This window comes from Megascapheus bottae, chromosome 3 (assembly GCF_031878675.1).
Source record: "Megascapheus bottae isolate mThoBot1 chromosome 3, mThoBot2.hap1, whole genome shotgun sequence".
Lineage (NCBI taxonomy): Eukaryota > Metazoa > Chordata > Mammalia > Rodentia > Geomyidae > Megascapheus > Megascapheus bottae.
In genome coordinates this window covers 30,451,711-30,469,436 of record NC_143511.1, presented here as the reverse complement: position 1 = coordinate 30,469,436, position 17,726 = coordinate 30,451,711, and the positions used below count along the sequence as shown (strand labels likewise).

At 51.7% G+C, this 17,726-nt stretch overlaps 1 protein-coding gene and 1 long non-coding RNA gene across 2 annotated transcripts; both read left to right on the top strand.

Annotated features, from left to right (window-relative positions):
• Window positions 1-4,988: 4,988 nt before the first annotated feature.
• LOC150065176 (uncharacterized) lies at window positions 4,989-5,783 on the top strand. Its single transcript, XR_016534913.1, has 3 exons — window positions 4,989-5,077; window positions 5,288-5,371; window positions 5,704-5,783. It is a non-coding gene; the product is annotated as an uncharacterized LOC150065176 (long non-coding RNA).
• A 5-nt stretch (window positions 5,784-5,788) lies between these two features.
• LOC150065175 (serine/threonine-protein kinase PAK 1-like) lies at window positions 5,789-9,873 on the top strand (the record flags this gene model as incomplete). Its single annotated transcript, XM_090329027.1, has 4 exons — window positions 5,789-5,920; window positions 6,104-6,304; window positions 7,514-7,628; window positions 8,506-9,873. Coding segments are annotated over 4 exons (1,611 nt in total), but the record flags the coding sequence as incomplete, so codon positions are not given.
• Between the last annotated feature and the right edge of the window lie 7,853 nt (window positions 9,874-17,726).

The window sequence follows — 17,726 nt, the reverse complement described above, 5'->3', positions numbered from 1 at the left end:
TTCTGGGACTGAGCCAGAGCCTCCTGCCAACGTGGCTCTGATGCCCAGGGAAGAGAGGGCAGCTGCCAGCCTTCCTCACCTGCAGGCCTATTCCACCCTGGCCGTGGTGGTGGACAAGGCTCCCTCTGCTTCTGGGGAATCTGAGCCGAAGGACACATCACTTCCTGCCCAAGAAGCTTGCCATCCTCCTAGTGCCACCAGACAGGGTGGGCGCAGCCAAGAGTTGCCTCCTGCCTTGGCTGCCCTTCCTCACCGTGTGTCAAAGCAGCTCACGGCAATGGATGTGGTGAGGGGCTGGGCTGGGCTGGAAGTAGTGGAGGCGGGCTTCCCATCCCCAATGCCACCCTGTTTCCTTGCCCCGGCACCCGTGCGTTCTTGCCCCAGCTTGAGCCCTACCATATCTAGCCATTCCTCAAGTGCAATCTCTCAAGACGACATGACACCCCACTCCACTCCCAGGAACTTTGCACAATCAAGCTCGGGGGCAGAAAGTCAGGCAGCCAGGACTTTGGGTCACCCTCTTCTGTGAGGAGCCCAGAGCAGCCCCAGCACTTAGAACGCACACCCCTGACATGAAGGGCACCTGATGTGTTGCCACGCAGCCTAAGGGGCTGGCCATAGTTTGGGGTGGGTCCTATGCCAGCACTTATGCCAGAGACAGACGTGCGCTAGCTAGGACAGGGCCCAAGCAAGGTCCTGCCTGGCCAAGCATGCTTCAGGAAGGACTGAGAATATTTGGCATACCACGGCCCTCCCTCTCCCACCCTTGTATCCTGGCAGTCCCTGAGGGCTTAGGTGTGCTGGGGGATGGCACAGCACATCCAGGTACTCCCACAGGGTGGGGGGCCTGCTCCCTGTTCTGAGCTCAATCTTCTTGTGTGGGGGACAGGGATGCCGCTGTGGTTTGTGACCGAGCCTGGTGGCCCTGGCCCTCTTCCCCAGGCACTGTTGGAGAAGGCAGAGCCCAACAACTGCCGGGGCTGCATCTGGTCCCAGAGGCACAAGAAGGGCAATGAAAACTTGGCCCCCACCATCCGGGCCATAGTCACCCAATTTAACAACGTGGCGTCCTGCGTGATCACCACCTGCCTGGGCGACCACAGCATGGAAGCCCCAGACAGGGCTCGCCGAGTCGAGTTTTGGATTGAGGTGGCCGCGGTATGCTACACCATGTGCTGGCACTTGCCATTTCTCTCCCGGGCATCTGGGAATTGAGCTCAAAGCTCTCTGTGGAGCCCAGTCCCTCCCTGCCTAGCACATGCTTCCAGGGCCAGCCATCCCCAGCTCACTCACTGCCCATTCTTTGCACTGTCCTGCTCTCAGCTTCTGTGGGAGCCCAAATCCTGACTGGGTAGGCCTAGGGCCCTCTCCAAGCCCTGCCATTCCCAGCAACCCTCTCCTGTCCAAGACCAGAGGTGGCAGCAGTGCCAAGAAACACTCACACAATCTTCATCTTCAGGGTTGCCGAATCCTGAGGAACTTCTCCTCCCTCCATGCCATCATCTCTGCGCTGCAGAGTGCAGCCATCTTCCGACTCCACAACACATGGAGGCTGGTCTCCAGGTGAGCCCCTACCACAAAGGAGAAGCAGGCATCAAACTCACTGTGCTCCAGCCCCAAACAAACATTCAGGCTATGGACTTTGGATGGCGCACTCCTGGCTAACCCCAACTTAGGCAATCCTGCTCAGGCCTCTGGAAGCTCATGTCTGTCTTCCTCGAAACACACACACACACACACACACACACACACACACACACACACACACACACACACACCACTGTGTCCAGTAGAAGTAGAAAATGTAGCACTCTGCCAGCAAGAAGAACCTGCTCTTGCACCATGGGTCATTGGGGTTCAGCGAAATCATTTGTGGAGACGGGGGAGGCTTGATCCTCCACAAAATGGCGTCTACACACTCTCAATTCTCACCTTCTCTCTGGCCTCCCTGCAGGATTTCCCTGGTAACATTCCACAAGCTGGAAGCCATCACTTCGCATGAAAACAACTACAGCAAGAGCAGAGACCTGCTGGTGAAGGTAGGAGACTAAGAGGAGAAGCCACAGGCCAGAGGCCCGAGGGGAGGGGCTCACGCAGGAATCAGTACTGTCCTGAAAGGCTTTGTTCAACATCACTTGGGCTTCTCGTTGGAGAGGAAGGCCAAAGAGGAATGTGTGAGGCATTCATGCAGGTCAGGACATGTGGAGGCCTAGGAGGCCTCTGGGGACGGGATGTTGCTAGGAGCCCAATGGGGTCCAGGCATGCACAGGATTGTCTGTTTGGGGGACTCCCAATTACCCAGAGCTCTAGCATTAGGCTTGGGACCACATGTGCTATAAGCCCAAAGGAAAATGGCTGCCTCTCCCCAAACCATGTACCCCACTCTCCAGATGCCTCCCACTGACTCCAGCCCAATGGTTTAGGGGCACTGTCCACAAGAGGACAGCTCTACCCTGCTTCCTGTGGGGCTTCTGAGGATTCAAGAGCATGGAGGACTCACTGGGCTTGGTTGCACACATCCAGACCCACTGTGTCCATCTGGAGCCACTGTGTGGCTCTCAGCTCATCTACACAGATGCTGCTCATGCTCACATCACAGCTGAGAGGTACCTAGCACACAGCTGCAGCTGTGAAGGACCTGAGAAATACTCCAGGACAACCACCACTATCTCCCTAAGAACAGAGAGAGGACAAGTGAGGATGGCTGGTCACAACTAGCCTGGCAGTCAAATCAGAAAGATGGACCTCCAAAATGGGAAATGGAGTTGTAGCTCAAATGGCAAAACAGTAGCCTCAAAGTGCCAGTGTCAAGGCCCACACACAGTCGCCGAGTTCTGTAACTAGAAATGACTTGAGGAAACTAAGCCACCACCCTGTCATCTTTCATGACACTCTTGCCACTGCCTCCCAGAGAACAACCCCTTCCATACAACACTCATAGAAACTGACCTGGGCCCAAGGAATCTGCTCTCCAAGCTGCACAGAGGCAGACTTTCCTACCTGGGCCTTGAGGACAGGGTCAGCAGACAAAGGAAGTTTTCCCACTTCTCTGGAAACCTACCCTATTCAGCTGAGGAAAGCCAGGACTTTGAGGTCAGCAGGAAGGAGTCTGATATTGCATATTCCCACCTCCTCATACACAGAGCAAAGCTCCCTGACTGGACTCTGATCAGTCTCCTGCTCACTTCCTTGGCTGAATTTCAGGGCACTCGACAGGCCATTGCCGCTCTCACCACCTCTTCTTCCTCCTCCTCCTCCTCCTCCTCCTCCTCCTCCTCCTTCCCAGGACTTCAGTTTTCTCCTACTCCTCAGAGACACATAGCACACAGGCCACACCACCAAGACTGGGTTTGGAGTTGCCCAGAGGGGACAAGAAATGAATAGGCAGAGTTCTGAGAAGTCCCTGGTCCTTCATGTCAATCGGCACAACATCTTTGCTGGCAACCAGCAGGCAGGAGAAGCTGAGTCTCCCCACAGACATAGGGACATTCTCCAGATTAGGAAGCAGACAGAGGAAGCCACGCCCCCCAGGGAAATGCCACAGCACTCGGGGGGGGGGGGGCAAGAACAGAGCCTAAGCTAGATTTCACCTGCCAGTTGGTAGGAGCTGGGGTACAGCCCACAAACCATGACACTCCCAAGACAAAGACAATGAAAGGGAAAATCTCGCACACGCAACAGTTCTGCTCAATTCTGGCAGGAGACCTGCAAGTTTACCACCAAGGAGAAGCGCCTCAAAGGAAGTCCCAGGTGGCTGCAAACTATGGTGAGTGACTGGGATCTGGGCCACTTTGCCTGAGAGAGAAGACATACAGCCTAACCTTCCTCTGTGCCCCTTTGACCTCAGTCCAAAGGGTACCCAGGTAGAGGGGTGATTTGCAATCTTGAACACGCTCACCTCGCTGAGCTATCTGGCAGTGTGGAAGGGGGAACTGGACTCAGCTGAACCAGGGCTTGGCAGAGTCTGCAGGCGGGGTTGGTAGGCAGGGATGGGCCTGTAATATTTGAATTCTGCCTGTGGGGCAGGGGAGATTTTGTCGGGGGGTGGAGGGGCAGTTTGGAGTGGCAGCAATGGGGAATGTGCTCTGCACAGACCATGTCGCCAGTGCCCCCAGGACACTATGCTCTGGGAGACCCTGTGGGGCTGAGGGCTGGCCGAGAAGCCTTCGGGGATGGTGAAGGACTGGGCCCTGGATCTTGACCATCACACACCCAATACTACAGGTGCAGACCAAGGGCGTTGTTCCTTACTTGGGCATATTTCTAACGGACCTCATAATGCTTCACAGTGCCTATGAGGACGGCCACGATGTGAGTAGCCAGGGCCTCGCTGGGATCCTTGAGCCGCAACTTGAAGTTCTCCCAGACTCTGAGCTCTGGCATTCCTGGCAACCCAAGGCCATGCTCTGAGCTCAGTCCTCTCCCCCTCTGACCAGGGGCTTCCAGGGCCTGCCTAACCACTGAGCTGTGTGTATGCACAGAGCCCAGCTGGGACTTCAAGTCCCTCCACAGGAGATCCTGGGGCACAACTGAAGCCAGGCTTTCCTAAAACAAGCAAGCCCTGTACCCGGAAAGGTCTTTCTACCTCAACACACAGTGTCTGTCCTCAGACAGTAGTGTCAGATACCACAGCACCTGAACTCGGGTTCATTCACCCTGTTCCCCAGCCTCCGCCAAAAGTTCGTCCTACTCGTGTGTGTGCACGTGGGATGCCCAGGCTACAGGAGGCCCTGAGCCCAGGTCCAAAATGGACAGGGGCCCCTTTCAAACTGCATTCATTCCCTTCTGTCTTCTAGGAAAGAACAAGGATGATGAAATTGCTGAAGGTGAGCGGCAGCTGAACAGACAAGACAGGGAGGGTGGAGAGCACAGCTCTGCTCTGGAGGGGCCCAACCCACTGTGGCCAGCCCAACCCCCCCTAGCCCTAGCACTGCCCTTGTGCTCTCCCTCACCAGGAAGATGCAATCATCCAGCAGTTGAAGGTGCTGCAACACAGTTGCAGCTACTATAACATCCAAGTGGATGCCACTTTTCTTGCCTGGTTCAGGGGCCTGGAGCGGCTCAGTGAAGAGGCCAGGTGGGTTGGCAGACACTGCTCAAGGACAAGGGCTGGCTCTGGAGTGGGTGCTGGAGAGGCTGAGGTGTACACCTGGGTGCAGGGGAGCCAACAAACTCCTTGGAGGGACTCAGGAGGGGGGGGGTGGCCAGCAGGCTCTCAAGTCCAGGCCAACTATGGCAGTGGCATGAACAGGGCACTTGCTGACCTCAGCACCATGCCTTGTCTTAGCTACGAGCTCTCCTGTGCACTAGAGCCCCGCAAGCAGAGTAGCAATCCCAGCCTACCCAGACACAAGCTCTCAGGCAGCAAGAAGTAAGTGCATGGGCTGTGGGGGCAGGAGCCAGCAAGATGCTGGGCAGGGACTGGGGAGCCCCAGAGGCAGACGCTGACTTGTCCTTGCTGGGCTCAGAGGCAGCAGCTCTCTGGGACTCGCTGTGCTCCCCTTGCTTGTCTCTGCATCCATCCCTCCAACCCAAAGGGGGGTGGGGGGACCTTCGGGAAATGGGGATTGGAAGGATCCTACAAGGGAGCAGCAGGCAAGCAGGGTCGTGGGGAGCAGGGTCTGGGATGGTGTGGGGGAATTCCCTCCAGCAAGCCAGTCCTTCTCTGAATCCCCTTGCCCACAGCACTCACTTCCTTTTCAGTGCCGGCTCTCACTGCTCATATCAGGACCAGGCCCAGCCTGGCCCCAGCACAGGAAGCAGCAATCGGGACACAGCTGAAGTGCCCTCACGCAGCAGTGCGCACTGCCCTGGCCAGGCCCCAACCCAACCACACGCCAGCCTCCGGGGAGAATCCTGTCCACACCAGGAACAGGCGACACCCCGCATCTCCACTCCAGTCCTACCTGGCCAACTAGAGGTACATGTAAGGAGACCTGAAAGTGCAAGCTGCTCGCCTACACAAACCCGTGTGGGCACATTCACCCACACAGACAGACACGCACGCATGCATGTACACACTGTTTGGAAGGTCCCAGACATCCTTCCAGTCTCGGGCACCCGTCGGGTTTCCACCCCTGTCCTGATGTGGTTGTTTCTGCAGATCGGGGCCTGTGCCTCCCTGCCATCTTCAGGGACTGCACGCAGACACGTGACATGCAGCAGCCCAGCCTCTTCTTTGGCCTGCAGCACACCTGAGCCCAGCACAGCCAGCAGCCAGAGCTGGGCCTTAGGAGTGGGAAGCAGCGGCTCCCCACAGAGACTAGTTACCCAGAGGCATGGGGGAGACTCCTGTGTCATCAAGGTGAGCCTGCCTGAGCACACAGGAAATGTGCACAGAGGCATCCTGCTGAGTGGGGCACAGGGGCATTCCGCTGATGTGATGTCTCCCACAAGCCAGTGCACAGCCCTGGGCCCTTCTCCACGTCCTTACCCTTCCTTCCACAAGACAGATGACTTGGAGTGCACAGTAAGAAACCCACCATGCTATGCTGGAGGCATTGGACAGTGCCTAGGGCCCCTGCTGACAGGGAGGAGGGAGGAATGATGCTCCCTCACCAGGCAAGAATAAGAGCACACTTGGGACCCTGAGGAGTCCTGAAGCAAGAACAAGGGATAAAGCACAGGAAGTCCTTGGCTGCCTAAGGCACAGTCCACACCTGACCTTCTTCACTTTCCTGAGAGGAAGAGCTATCTAGAGCCTGGAGTCGGGAACAGGGCCTTCCCAGGCAATCTAGTCCATTTCCCTTAGACAACTGGCTGTCTCTCACACACAGGGAGGGAGCAGGGCTAGTAGGCTGCACAAAGAAATCCTGCGTGGTCAACCTACCAGAATCCACCTGGTGGCCTCACAACTAGTCAGGAGGGCAGGAGTCTGGCTGCTGACGACATGGAAACAGCACAATCTGGATTGTTTCCAAGTCAACTGGCCCAGCTTAGGAGAAGCCCCTTGCCTCTACCAAGTGCTCAAGTGAGCAGGAGTCCTGGCTCAACTCTGCTGCCTCATGCTTCCTCATCAAGAGTCCATACCACTCCACCCTGCCAGTCCTCTCCAAGCTACAATGACACTAGCCATCTTTACCAACAGTTGGGAAGCTGTGTCTTCCTTTCTGCTCAGCTCAGAGCCTCAGGAAAGGGAGACAAGGATCCAGGTTGTATCCTCTACCACTACCTCCTCCAGAGCACAGCAGGCCGGCTGGTAGGAGGAACTGGGGCCCTGGATCTGGGCCTCCTCCCTCTCTTGAGTTTCCATGAGTGTGTCTGATGAGTCCTCTTGAAATGCACACTTGATTCCTTAGCCCAGAGGCAAAAGAAATAAAGGGGTTCAGGCTGACAGGTGCTCAGATGGCACACTACTGAGGAGAGTGGGCAAGGCCCATCCTCATGGGGGAGTCCTCTGTTGTGCACTGCAAGGCTTCCAGAGAATCCTTGGACACTGACTTGAGGGAAGACACACACACACACACACACACTGGACACTGCACCTGATGATTTCTCTGCTATTTGGATGCAGGTGACCAAGCAGGAGAAGCTTAGTGACGACATCCTGGAGGCCACAGGGGAACACTGGCCGCGCCAGCACAGGCCCAAAGACTTGGAGCTGGTACAGGACGCTTCTGAGGAACTGAGTGAGTCCCATGCAGACAGCCAGGAAGGGAAATGACAGGAGGGGATGCAGGTGGGGGTCATGGCTCATCCGAAGTGCTGGGGGCAGCGGCACAAGGGTGGCCTTTGGGCACGCTAAGCCCAAAGTGGGTACTGCATGCCCAGGGGTTCAGTACTGCCCCTCTTCTGCTGGATATGCCAGCCCTTGCACAGTCCTGCCATGCCCTAACTTACCTGGAGAGGGAGCCGCCCCACAGAGATACCTCAAGTCGGAGGGCAGTGCTTACAGCTGCCAGCGGAGCAGCTGGCCGCTACCCTCACTACAATACACTTTTCTACATCATGCTCACATGGGAAACAGGGCTTCAGAAAAAAGAAATCACACAATGGAAAACAACTAGCCAAATCCCTTGATCTCTCTCAGCTGACCGGGGAAGAAAGATGCCCCGCCAGACCCCCAATAGCCAGTCTTATTCCACCAAACATCAGAGCAACAATCCATCCAGTGGCAGCCAACAGAAATACACTTGCATGACAAGATTTAGTGATGTGGACAGAGAATTCATAACAGAATCAAGCCCAGGTGCAGGCCCAGAATGAACTAGAGAGATCTCAGAGATCTCTGGAAAAGTTCAAACCACCTCTGTCACTGAGATTCACATCCCATTCAGTGCAGAGTACAAAATGTCTTAGGAGGAGGACAGACACATAGCCAGGTACAGACACAGAAACACAGACACACACGCAAAAATACAGACAAGGCACATCTCAGCCTCCTGAGTAGCTAGGATTACAGCATGAGCCACCATGCCCCAGTTACTGCCTTTTACTTTGCTGCTATGGTCTTGCTTGATTTTTCCCATCTGGACTGGTCACAGTCTTCCTATTTATGCTTTTCAGCTCAAATGAATGTGAAGACTGTGTCTGAGACCCCTGCGGGGCCTCTAGTTTTAGAAGATGAACATGATGATGACGATGCCTCTTCTCCAGTGATTGCTCCACATCCAGAGCACACAACGTCTATAGATACACCGACTGTGATTGAACCACTTCCTATCACTCCAACTCGGGCCGTGGCTACATCTCCCACTTCACCTACTGAGAATACCACCACTCCACCAGATCCATTGAACCGGCATATTGAGAAGCAGCAGAAGAAACCCAACATGTCTGATGAGGAGATCTTAGAGAAATTACGGAGCATAGTGAGTGTGGGTGATCCTAAGAAGAAGTATACGCGCTTTGAGAAGATTGGACACGGTGCTTTGGGAACTGTGTATACCGCCATGGATGTAGCCACAGGACAGGAGGTGGCCATTAAGCAGATGAATCTGCAGCAGCATCCGGAGAAAGGGCTGATTATTAATGAGATCCTGGTCATGAGGGAAAACAAGAACCCAAATATTGCAAACTACTTGGACAATTACCTTGTAGGAGATGAGCTATGGGTTGTCATGGAATACTTGGCTGGAGGTCCCTTGTCAGATGTGGTGACAGAAATCTGTATGGATGAAGGACAGATTGCTGCTGTGTGCCGTGAGTGTCTGCAGGCCCTAGAGTTCCTACATTCGAATCAAGTCATTCACAGAGACATCAAGAGCGACAATATACTGTTGGGAATGGATGGCTCTGTCAAGTTAACCGATTTTGGATTCTGTGCACAGATAACTCCAGAACAGAGCAAAAGGAGCACCATGGTGGGAACGCCATATTGGATGGCACCCGAGGTGGTAACGCGAAAGCCCTATGGACCCGAGGTTGACATCTGGTCCCTGGGCATCGTGGCTATTGAAATGATGGAAGGAGAGCCCCCATACTTCAATGAAAACCCTCTGAGGGCCTTGTGCCTCATTGCCACCAGTGGCACTCCAAAACTTCAGAACCCAGAGAAGGTGTCGCCTATCTTCCGGGACTTTTTAAACCACTGTCTCGAGATGGATGTGGAAAAGAGAGGCTCAGCTAAAGAGCTCCTGCAGCATCCGTTCCTCGAGGTTGCCAAGCCCCTCTCCTGCCTCATCCCATTGATTGCTGCAGCAAGGGAGGCAACCAAGAACAAGCACTGAGATGCTGCCCACCCCAGGGTCGGGGACATTCTCCCACGCCCTGAATTCTTAGTGTAAGAACGCGCCTGCATCTTGGGATTACGTCACGTAGCAACACGTGCCTGCTTGCAAACATCCTACCACCTGGCCTCTACCCCGAGCAAACATCCTACTACCCGACTCCCTACCCCAAGCAGTTCCTATACCCCACCCCCTCCTGCCTCTCCTGAAGAGGCATATAAACCCTGGTGTGAAAAATAAAATCTGCGGCTTAATCAGGACGCTTGTCTTGCTTTTATCTCTAATTAACTCTCTGAAAAAGGCCAAAATGGATCTGTAGATCAGGTGCTAGTCTTGACGGCACCTGAGCCCAGCACTGCTATGGCATGCGCAAAAGCAGGTGCGGATAGGCACACGGGCAAAGGCGCGGGCTCTTCCCTCAAGTTAACTATTTCAAAAAGGCCAAAATGAATCTGTAGCTCAAGTGGTAGTCCTGAACAACAACAAGAAAAAAATATTCAGGGACCGAACCCAGGCTTTGTACCATACGGCACCCGCACAAAGGCCTGTGTGCAAATGTGGGTGGGTAAAGGTGCTCAGGCCAAGGTGGGACCTCTTATCTCCAATTAACTATTTGAAATAGGCCAAAATGGATCTGGAGCTAAAGTGGGACTCTGACAACAAGAACAACTAAGTCCGTAACACTCCACCATGCCAGTCCTCTCTGAGCTACAGTGGACACTAGCCATCTTTATCAACAGTTGGGATGCTGTGTCTTCCTTACAGCCGCCAGTGGGCAAGATGGCCACAGCCATCTTGCTCACATGGGAGACAGGGCTTCAGCAACAATCTCACACTGGAAAATGACTTGCTTAGCAGCCCCAAATCCCTTGATCTGTCTCTCCTGACCAAGAAAGAAAGATGCCCCTTCAGACCCCCAATATCCTATCCTACTCCACCAAACAGAGCAACAATCCATCAAGTGGCAGCCAACAGAAATACACTTGCGTGACAAGCTTTAGGGTTGTGGACAGAGGCTTCACAACAGAATCAAGTCCAGGTGAAGGCCCAGGACGAACTAGAGAGAACTCAGAGATCTCTGGAAAAGTTCAAACCATCTCTGTCACTGGATTCACATCACAGGTAGTGCCGAGTAGAAAATGCCTTAGGAGGATGACAGACACAAAGCCAAACACACAAACACAGAAACACACACAAACTCAGACAGATGCACACACACAGACACACAGAAAGACACTCAGTAGCAGACATGGAAAGAGGGACATGGAGAGAGACAATCACATGGGCAGCAAAACGGAGAAAGAGAGACAGGCAGAGGAACAGATCATGGATTTCAGGAGTACAAGGGAAATGTACATGGAGTCAGTTGTGTAGTTGTGGATGTGCAGTTGTCTTATTTTTTTTTTGCCATTCCTGGGCTTGAGCTCAGAGCCTGAACACTGTCCTTGGACTTTCTCAAGGCTAGAGCTCTACCACTTGAGCCTCAGCCCCACTTCTGGCTGTTTTCTACATATGCAGTACTGAGGAATCAAACCTGGGTCTTCGTGCATGCTAGGCAAAGCACTCTACCACTAGGCCAAACTCTTGCCCCCCCACCACTGGTTTTTTAGTGGTTAATTAGAGATAAGAGTCTGGAGGGCTGGCTTTGAACCATGATCCTCAGATCTCAAACTCCTGAGCTAGGATTACAGGTGCCACTGTGCCCAGCTAATTTTTTGATGATGTTGGTTGTGGGGCTTAAACTCAGGGCCTGGGTGCAGTCTCTGAGCTTCTTTTTGCCCAAGGCTAGCTGTGTACTACTTGAGCTACAGAGCCACTCTCTCCCATGATTTGTTTTTTTTGCCAGTCCTAGAGTTTGAACTCAGGGCCGGAGCACTGCCCTTGGGGTTTCTCAAGTTTGGAGCTCTACCACTTGAGACACAACAACACTTTGGGCTTTTTCTATGTATGTGGTACCAAGGAATTGAACCTGGGTCTTTGTGCATACTAGATAGCATTTTACCAGTAGGCCAAATTCCCAGCCCCTTCCATGAATTTTTTTTAGCCCATTTCACTGTCTATTGGTGAATTATTTCATCTGTTCAGGACACATGGATTGTTATTACCTAGACAATGAGCTAGTTCATATGCTGTTTTTTTATCTGATTGTACCAGGTGTGTTCTTTTCCTTTCCTTTCTTCCATTTTTTCCCTTTTCCCCCCGTTCTTTCCTTTCTACCTTTTCTTCTTCTTCTTGCCTTCTCCCCGGTCCCAGTTAGGGAAATAAGAGCCAACATATAGACTCTACCATTAAACTGAATCTCCAATCATACCATCTTTTCTCCTCCTCCTCCTGCTCCTCCTCCTCCTCTTCCTCCTCCTCCTTCTTCTTCATCCTGGGGCTTGAACTCAGGGCCTGGGTACTGTCCTTGGACACTTTTTGCTCAAGGCTAGCACTCTGCCACTTGAGCCACAGCGCCACTTCCAGCTTTTTCTGTGTATGTGGTTCCGGGGAATCAAACCCAGGGTTTTGGGCATGCTAGGTAAGCACATTACCACTAGGCCCTGCTCCTGGCCCCACAAGTTCAATCTCTCTTCTAAGCTATGGTCTGTTTCCTGGAATGAAACCAAACAAACATATCTTTGTCAGGGACCTGGTTCTGGGGAAATCCTTAAAGTTAGAATAAGACTCAGCCCCTGACCTTTGACATTACAGCCTCCAAGATGGCAGGCTAACATTCTGGACCCCCTTCCTTCCTTCTTCTCTGGTCTTATCAGTTAACACATCCTCTGCCAGCTAGAGAAGCAGTTAGTACAGCTATCACTAAGGGTAGAGCGGGGGGAGGGGCTTCTCCAACTCCTGTGTTCATGAAGTCTCTCCTGTTTGTGCTCTTTTCCTTGTGGAGTGTGTGGTTTCTACCTCCTGAAAATTCCAACACATGGATTGGGAAAAATCCCCTACCATCCCTTCTTGTCTCTGTCCACTCTGGCTCATATTTGTGCTGAACACACAGAATTGAGGATAGATAGATAGATGCTTTTTTTTTTTTTTTTTTTTTGCAAGTCCTAGGGCTTGAACTCAGGGCCTGGCACTGTCCCTGAGCTTTTTTCCCCCCAGGGCTAGCACTTTACCACTGAGTCACAGTGCCATTTCCAACCTTTTCTGTTTAGGGTACTGAGGAATCGGACATGTAAGATCCACCCAGGAAGGCCCCCATAGAGCCCCCACCCTTCCCTTCAGCCCCTAGTGCATACACTTCCCCATCCCCTGTAAGCCTCCATCCGGTACCTGTGTTACCTAAGTAACTGGTACACCTGGAGACAGGTACCTTCCCTTTTTCACTTCCTAGACCACCCTGATCACATCTCCTCCCATCCATTCCCTACTCAAACTTGGAGCCAGGGGTCAGCCCTTTTCTGTGGACCTCCACTGTGGATGGACTTGCAGTTGGCTCTCTAATAAATTTCTGCCTGGACCATGTGGCAGTTTACTCTTGGCAAACCTTAACAGAACCCAGGGCTTCATGCATGTTAGGCAGGTACTCTATGGCTAAGCCGTTCCCAGCCTGAGGCTTGATTCTTAGAGGAAGGCCTCAGGCTTCAATAGGTTCCTCTAGTTTCCTCTTTGTCCCATTGACTTTGTACTTTTAACTCTACATCCATCTATCTACATCCAGCTCAAGGTTTTATTAAAAGAGCAGAATCTTCCCCCATAAGCCCCACTGTGAACTGCGAGTGAGGCTACAAAGGAAGTACAGCAAAACTCAGAAGAGGACACCAGTGGCTCATGCCTGTAATCCTAGATACTCAAGAGACTGAGGATCATCATGGTGCAAAGCCAGCCCAGACAGGGCAGTCCATGAGATTCTTACCTCCAATTAACCACCAAAAAGCAGGAAGTACAAGTATAGCTCAAATGGTAGAGTATCAGCCTGGGTAAAAGACATGAACAGTACCCAGGTCCTGAATTAAAATCCTGGGACCAGCCTGCCCTCGGCAAAAACAGACAAACAAACAAACATGCTGATGCAAGAGGTTCATGAGTTCAAGGTTAGTCTGGCCTACATACTAAGAATGACAAGAAACTCCAAAGATACATGTCCTGGGCTGAGGCTGACACTTGTTAGCTCCAAGTGGCCAGATGTACTTATCTTGGGGCCCTAGAACAGAGGCTTGATTCACTAATACCCCACCTTGCCATCTTTCCCAAACCAGATAAACTCATAAGGCAGGCACCAGTACAATACTGGGGCTCCCTTCCTGACCCTACTTGTGACCTATTTACCACCATTTTGTGCCTTTTGTCCCTAGTTACATTCAAAACACCTCTACTAGACAGTGTTAGCATTCTTTCAGACCCACGATAAATACTTGAGATTGTGAGCCAGGAGGGAGTCTCTAGATTTAACTGAAGGCTCCCCCTTGCAGGTTTTTACTCCTCCTAAACTTGTGCTGGTGTTGAGCTGTTCTTTTTGTCTACTCTTTCTCTTGATTTTTCTTTTTCCTTTTTCTGAACTTGTCCCTCAAAGGCATGAAACACAAGCTAAACTTCAGGCTCTGCCTTGAAAATCAGAGGAAGGAAGGAAGGAAGGAAGGAAGGAAGGAAGGAAGGAAGGGAGGGAGGGAGGGAGGGAGGGAGGGAGGGAGGGAGGGAGGGAGGGAGGGAGGGAGGGAGGGAGGCAAATGAACAGGCAAAAGATGGTGTGGTGACTCACGCCTGTAATCCTAGCTACTCAGGAGGCTGAGATCTGAGGATCAAGGTTCAAAGCCCTCCAGAGCAGTAAAGTCCAAGAGACATTTATCTCCAATTAATAACCAGAAAACCAGAAGTGGGGACTGTGGCTCAAGGGGTACGGTAGTAGACTTGAGCTGAAGAACTCAGGGACAATGCCCAGGCCCAGAGTTCAAGCCCCACAACCAAAAAAATGATGATCAAGTCCTGCCTATTCCTTCTTCATTCCTAACATTTAGTGCCAAAACCCAAGAGAGGAAAAGTGCCAGTAGTAACTGGGTCCTCTCCACTCACCTCCTGGTTGCGTCTCACCAGCTCTTTTACCTTCTTCTTCCAAAGCCTTTCTCCATCAGGAATGCAGAACCCTTTGAATTTACTTTGGGCTAAACAGCCTCCTAAATCACCTTGTGGCCTTTGCTTACATAAGTGGTGCATGTTCTCATAGATGGCCACCCTGAATGGCTTCAGATATTATTGGTCTCCTCTGTTAACCCCTATTCTCTCTACTCTACCTCATCCGATCTCTGGACTCTTGCTCTCCAAGCAAGAGGCTCTTGGCCATTTGATGATCAACTCCACTCATCACTTAAAAGCCTTCAGGACAAGGTAACCAGCCTGGTCTGTTTCAGGGGTGACCTGACACAGACCCAGGGACTCCAGGCTTAAGATGTTCAGGCTGACTGATTTATAGTCAAAGGAATTGACAATTTGTCTACTGAAATCTGTCTGCACTATCATGTACACAATGGCCACCACTGGCCTGAATTTGGAACCTTCCATTTTATGCTTATTTATTTAAACAATCCTCCAGTGAAATGGCAAGGGGTCAGAGGCCACTATACCCAAGTCCTCCTCTACCTCCACTCTAGAGACCCCTGCCCTATTTTGCCAATCAAGTTTTTCCCTGGCCTCCATTCCAAATGCCGCCCCGTCCCGCTGTCCTGCCCTGCTTACCAAGTTCTTTTCTGTAATAAGCCTTCTAGCCATCTCCTCTAGGAAGGGAACTTTCCTTGCCTTATAGCAATGTCTATCTCTCTCCCCCTTTGCCTCCCCCCCCACCCCCCGACAACCCCTGGTCCAGCAATTATTTACTATTACATCACTTCTATTCCTTCTGACATCCTTCCAATTGTGTCCTTGATACTGAGACAAGGCAAGTCCTGGGGATACCCTCTAGGTTCCCTCTGAAAGGCCAGCCCTCCTGGATCAGGGATTCCATAAGCCTAAGTCTTTTCCCCATCCTTGCTCTTGTAATACATTCTTCCTCTCTGCAGCTGGTCTGGATTCTCTAAGTGAAAACGGTCTGCTCCAAGCAAGCTTCTCTGTTGACCTTTGCCCTCTCTTCTCTCCTTTTTTCTCCATCCAAAAGCCCCATAATAGGGGCAGAAAGATAGACAGCATACGCAAAACAAACCTCTCCTTTTGCCTTCATATTCCATTTTCATATACATAAAAAGATTTGGCATGGGAAGAGATGCAAATCATATAGACCCTATATGAAGGACTGATTCCTGCCTCATTCCCTCAGGTCAAGCAAGACACCAGGCACACATGAATGGGCTTCACCACGTGCCTGTCTTCAGGCAGGTTATTCCAATCTAGGCCAGGCCAAAGACACTGGCCTTGGCCCCCAGGAGATAATAGCCCCCCATCCCTCGTGGCCCATTCTACTCTTGGCCTTTCTAAGCATTCCACCATGGGACCCAAAGAAACCATATCTGGGTTTTTTTCTTCTCTTTTTTTTGCAAGTCCTGGGGCTTGAACTCAGAGCCCGCGAGCTGTCCTTGGGCTTTCTCAAGGATAAAGGATAGAGCTCTACCACTTGAGCCACAGTACCACTTCCAGCTTTTGCTATGTATAGGTGGTACTAAGGAATTGAACCCAGGTCTTTGTGCATGCTAGGCAAGCATTCTACCACTAGGCCAAACTCCCAGCCCTTAGTTTTTAATTTTCTGCTTCCTTGTTAAACCCTATAAAAGCCCACCTCAAAATCCTCCTTACTGAACTCTATATAATCCCACCTTAAAATCCAGTCCCTCACACCTCTAATCCCATGGGAAGGTCCATGCCCCTCGCTGCTTTTCAATAAACAGTCCTCCCTGCTGATGATCAAGTCTAACCTACGATTTTTTCATTCTCCTCCATTTTCCTAACATATGATGCCAAAACCTGAGAAAGGAAAAAGTGCCAGGAGTAACAGGGTCCCTTTAGCCTGCTTCCTGGCCGCTTCTCACCAGTCTTTTTTACCTTTTCTTTTCAAGGCCTTTCTTCATCAGGAGCACAGAGACCTCTGAGCTCGCTCTGGGCTAAACAGCCACCTGAAACAATGGCCTTTACCTACCTAAGTCGGCATGCCCCATGGATGGCCACCATACATGCTCTTGGGGGGGGGGGTTGAACTCAAGGCCTGAGAGCTGTCCTTGGGCTTTCTCAAGGCTAGAGCTCTACCACTTGAGCCACAGCACCACTTCCGGCTTTTTGTTTGTGGTACTAAGGAATTGAACCCTGGTCTTCCTGCATGTTAGGCAAGCACTGTACCACTAGGCCAAACTCCCAGCCCTCACCATGCATGGTTTGAGGTATTATTGGTCCCTGCATAAACCCAGAAAAGGCCTTATCTCTCTCCTTCACTCTGTTCCCAGACTGTCCACCTCCAGGCAGGAAGTTCTTTGCCATTTGATGACCAATTCCATCCACCATCCAAAAGCCTTCCAGCTCAATCTATGGTGGAGGCAATCCACCATGGACCTGCAGACTCTGAGAGTCCCCCCTTTCTGTCTCTGGGGTCCCCATAGTCTCCTGCTGACACCCAAACCCTGGGGACACCTGGAACAGTGGGGCAGGCCCCTAATCCTACCAAATCTAAGGTCTCAGAATCAGCTTGTTGATTAAATCCCCACCCTGTGTCTCCACCTGTTTACAAAAATATGTTGTTCTTATTTCTCAATGCTGTATTTTTTTCCTCAGTTGCAACAGTGTTGTTGCACAGCTTCTGGAAACTGACTCTCCCCACAATTCCTGTAGCCCATGAAACCTTCACAAGACCTTCTTCTCAGAGCTGACTCTATCTCCCAAATTCCCATGATCCAGGTAATATGATCCATGACTGCTGTTTGGAAAATGGAGCATAGAAAAGGAACAGGCCAGACTTGATCATCAACAGGCGAGGACTATTTATTGAAGAATAGCTAGGGGCACAGACCTTCCCACAGGATTGAAGGTTGTGCTCATGACAGGATTTGGGGTGGGAGTAGATATGGTTTAACCAGGAAGCAGAAAATTAAAAACAGGTTATGGTCTCTTGGAGGCCCAGGGCAATATTCTTGGCCTGGCCAGTGGTGGAATGTT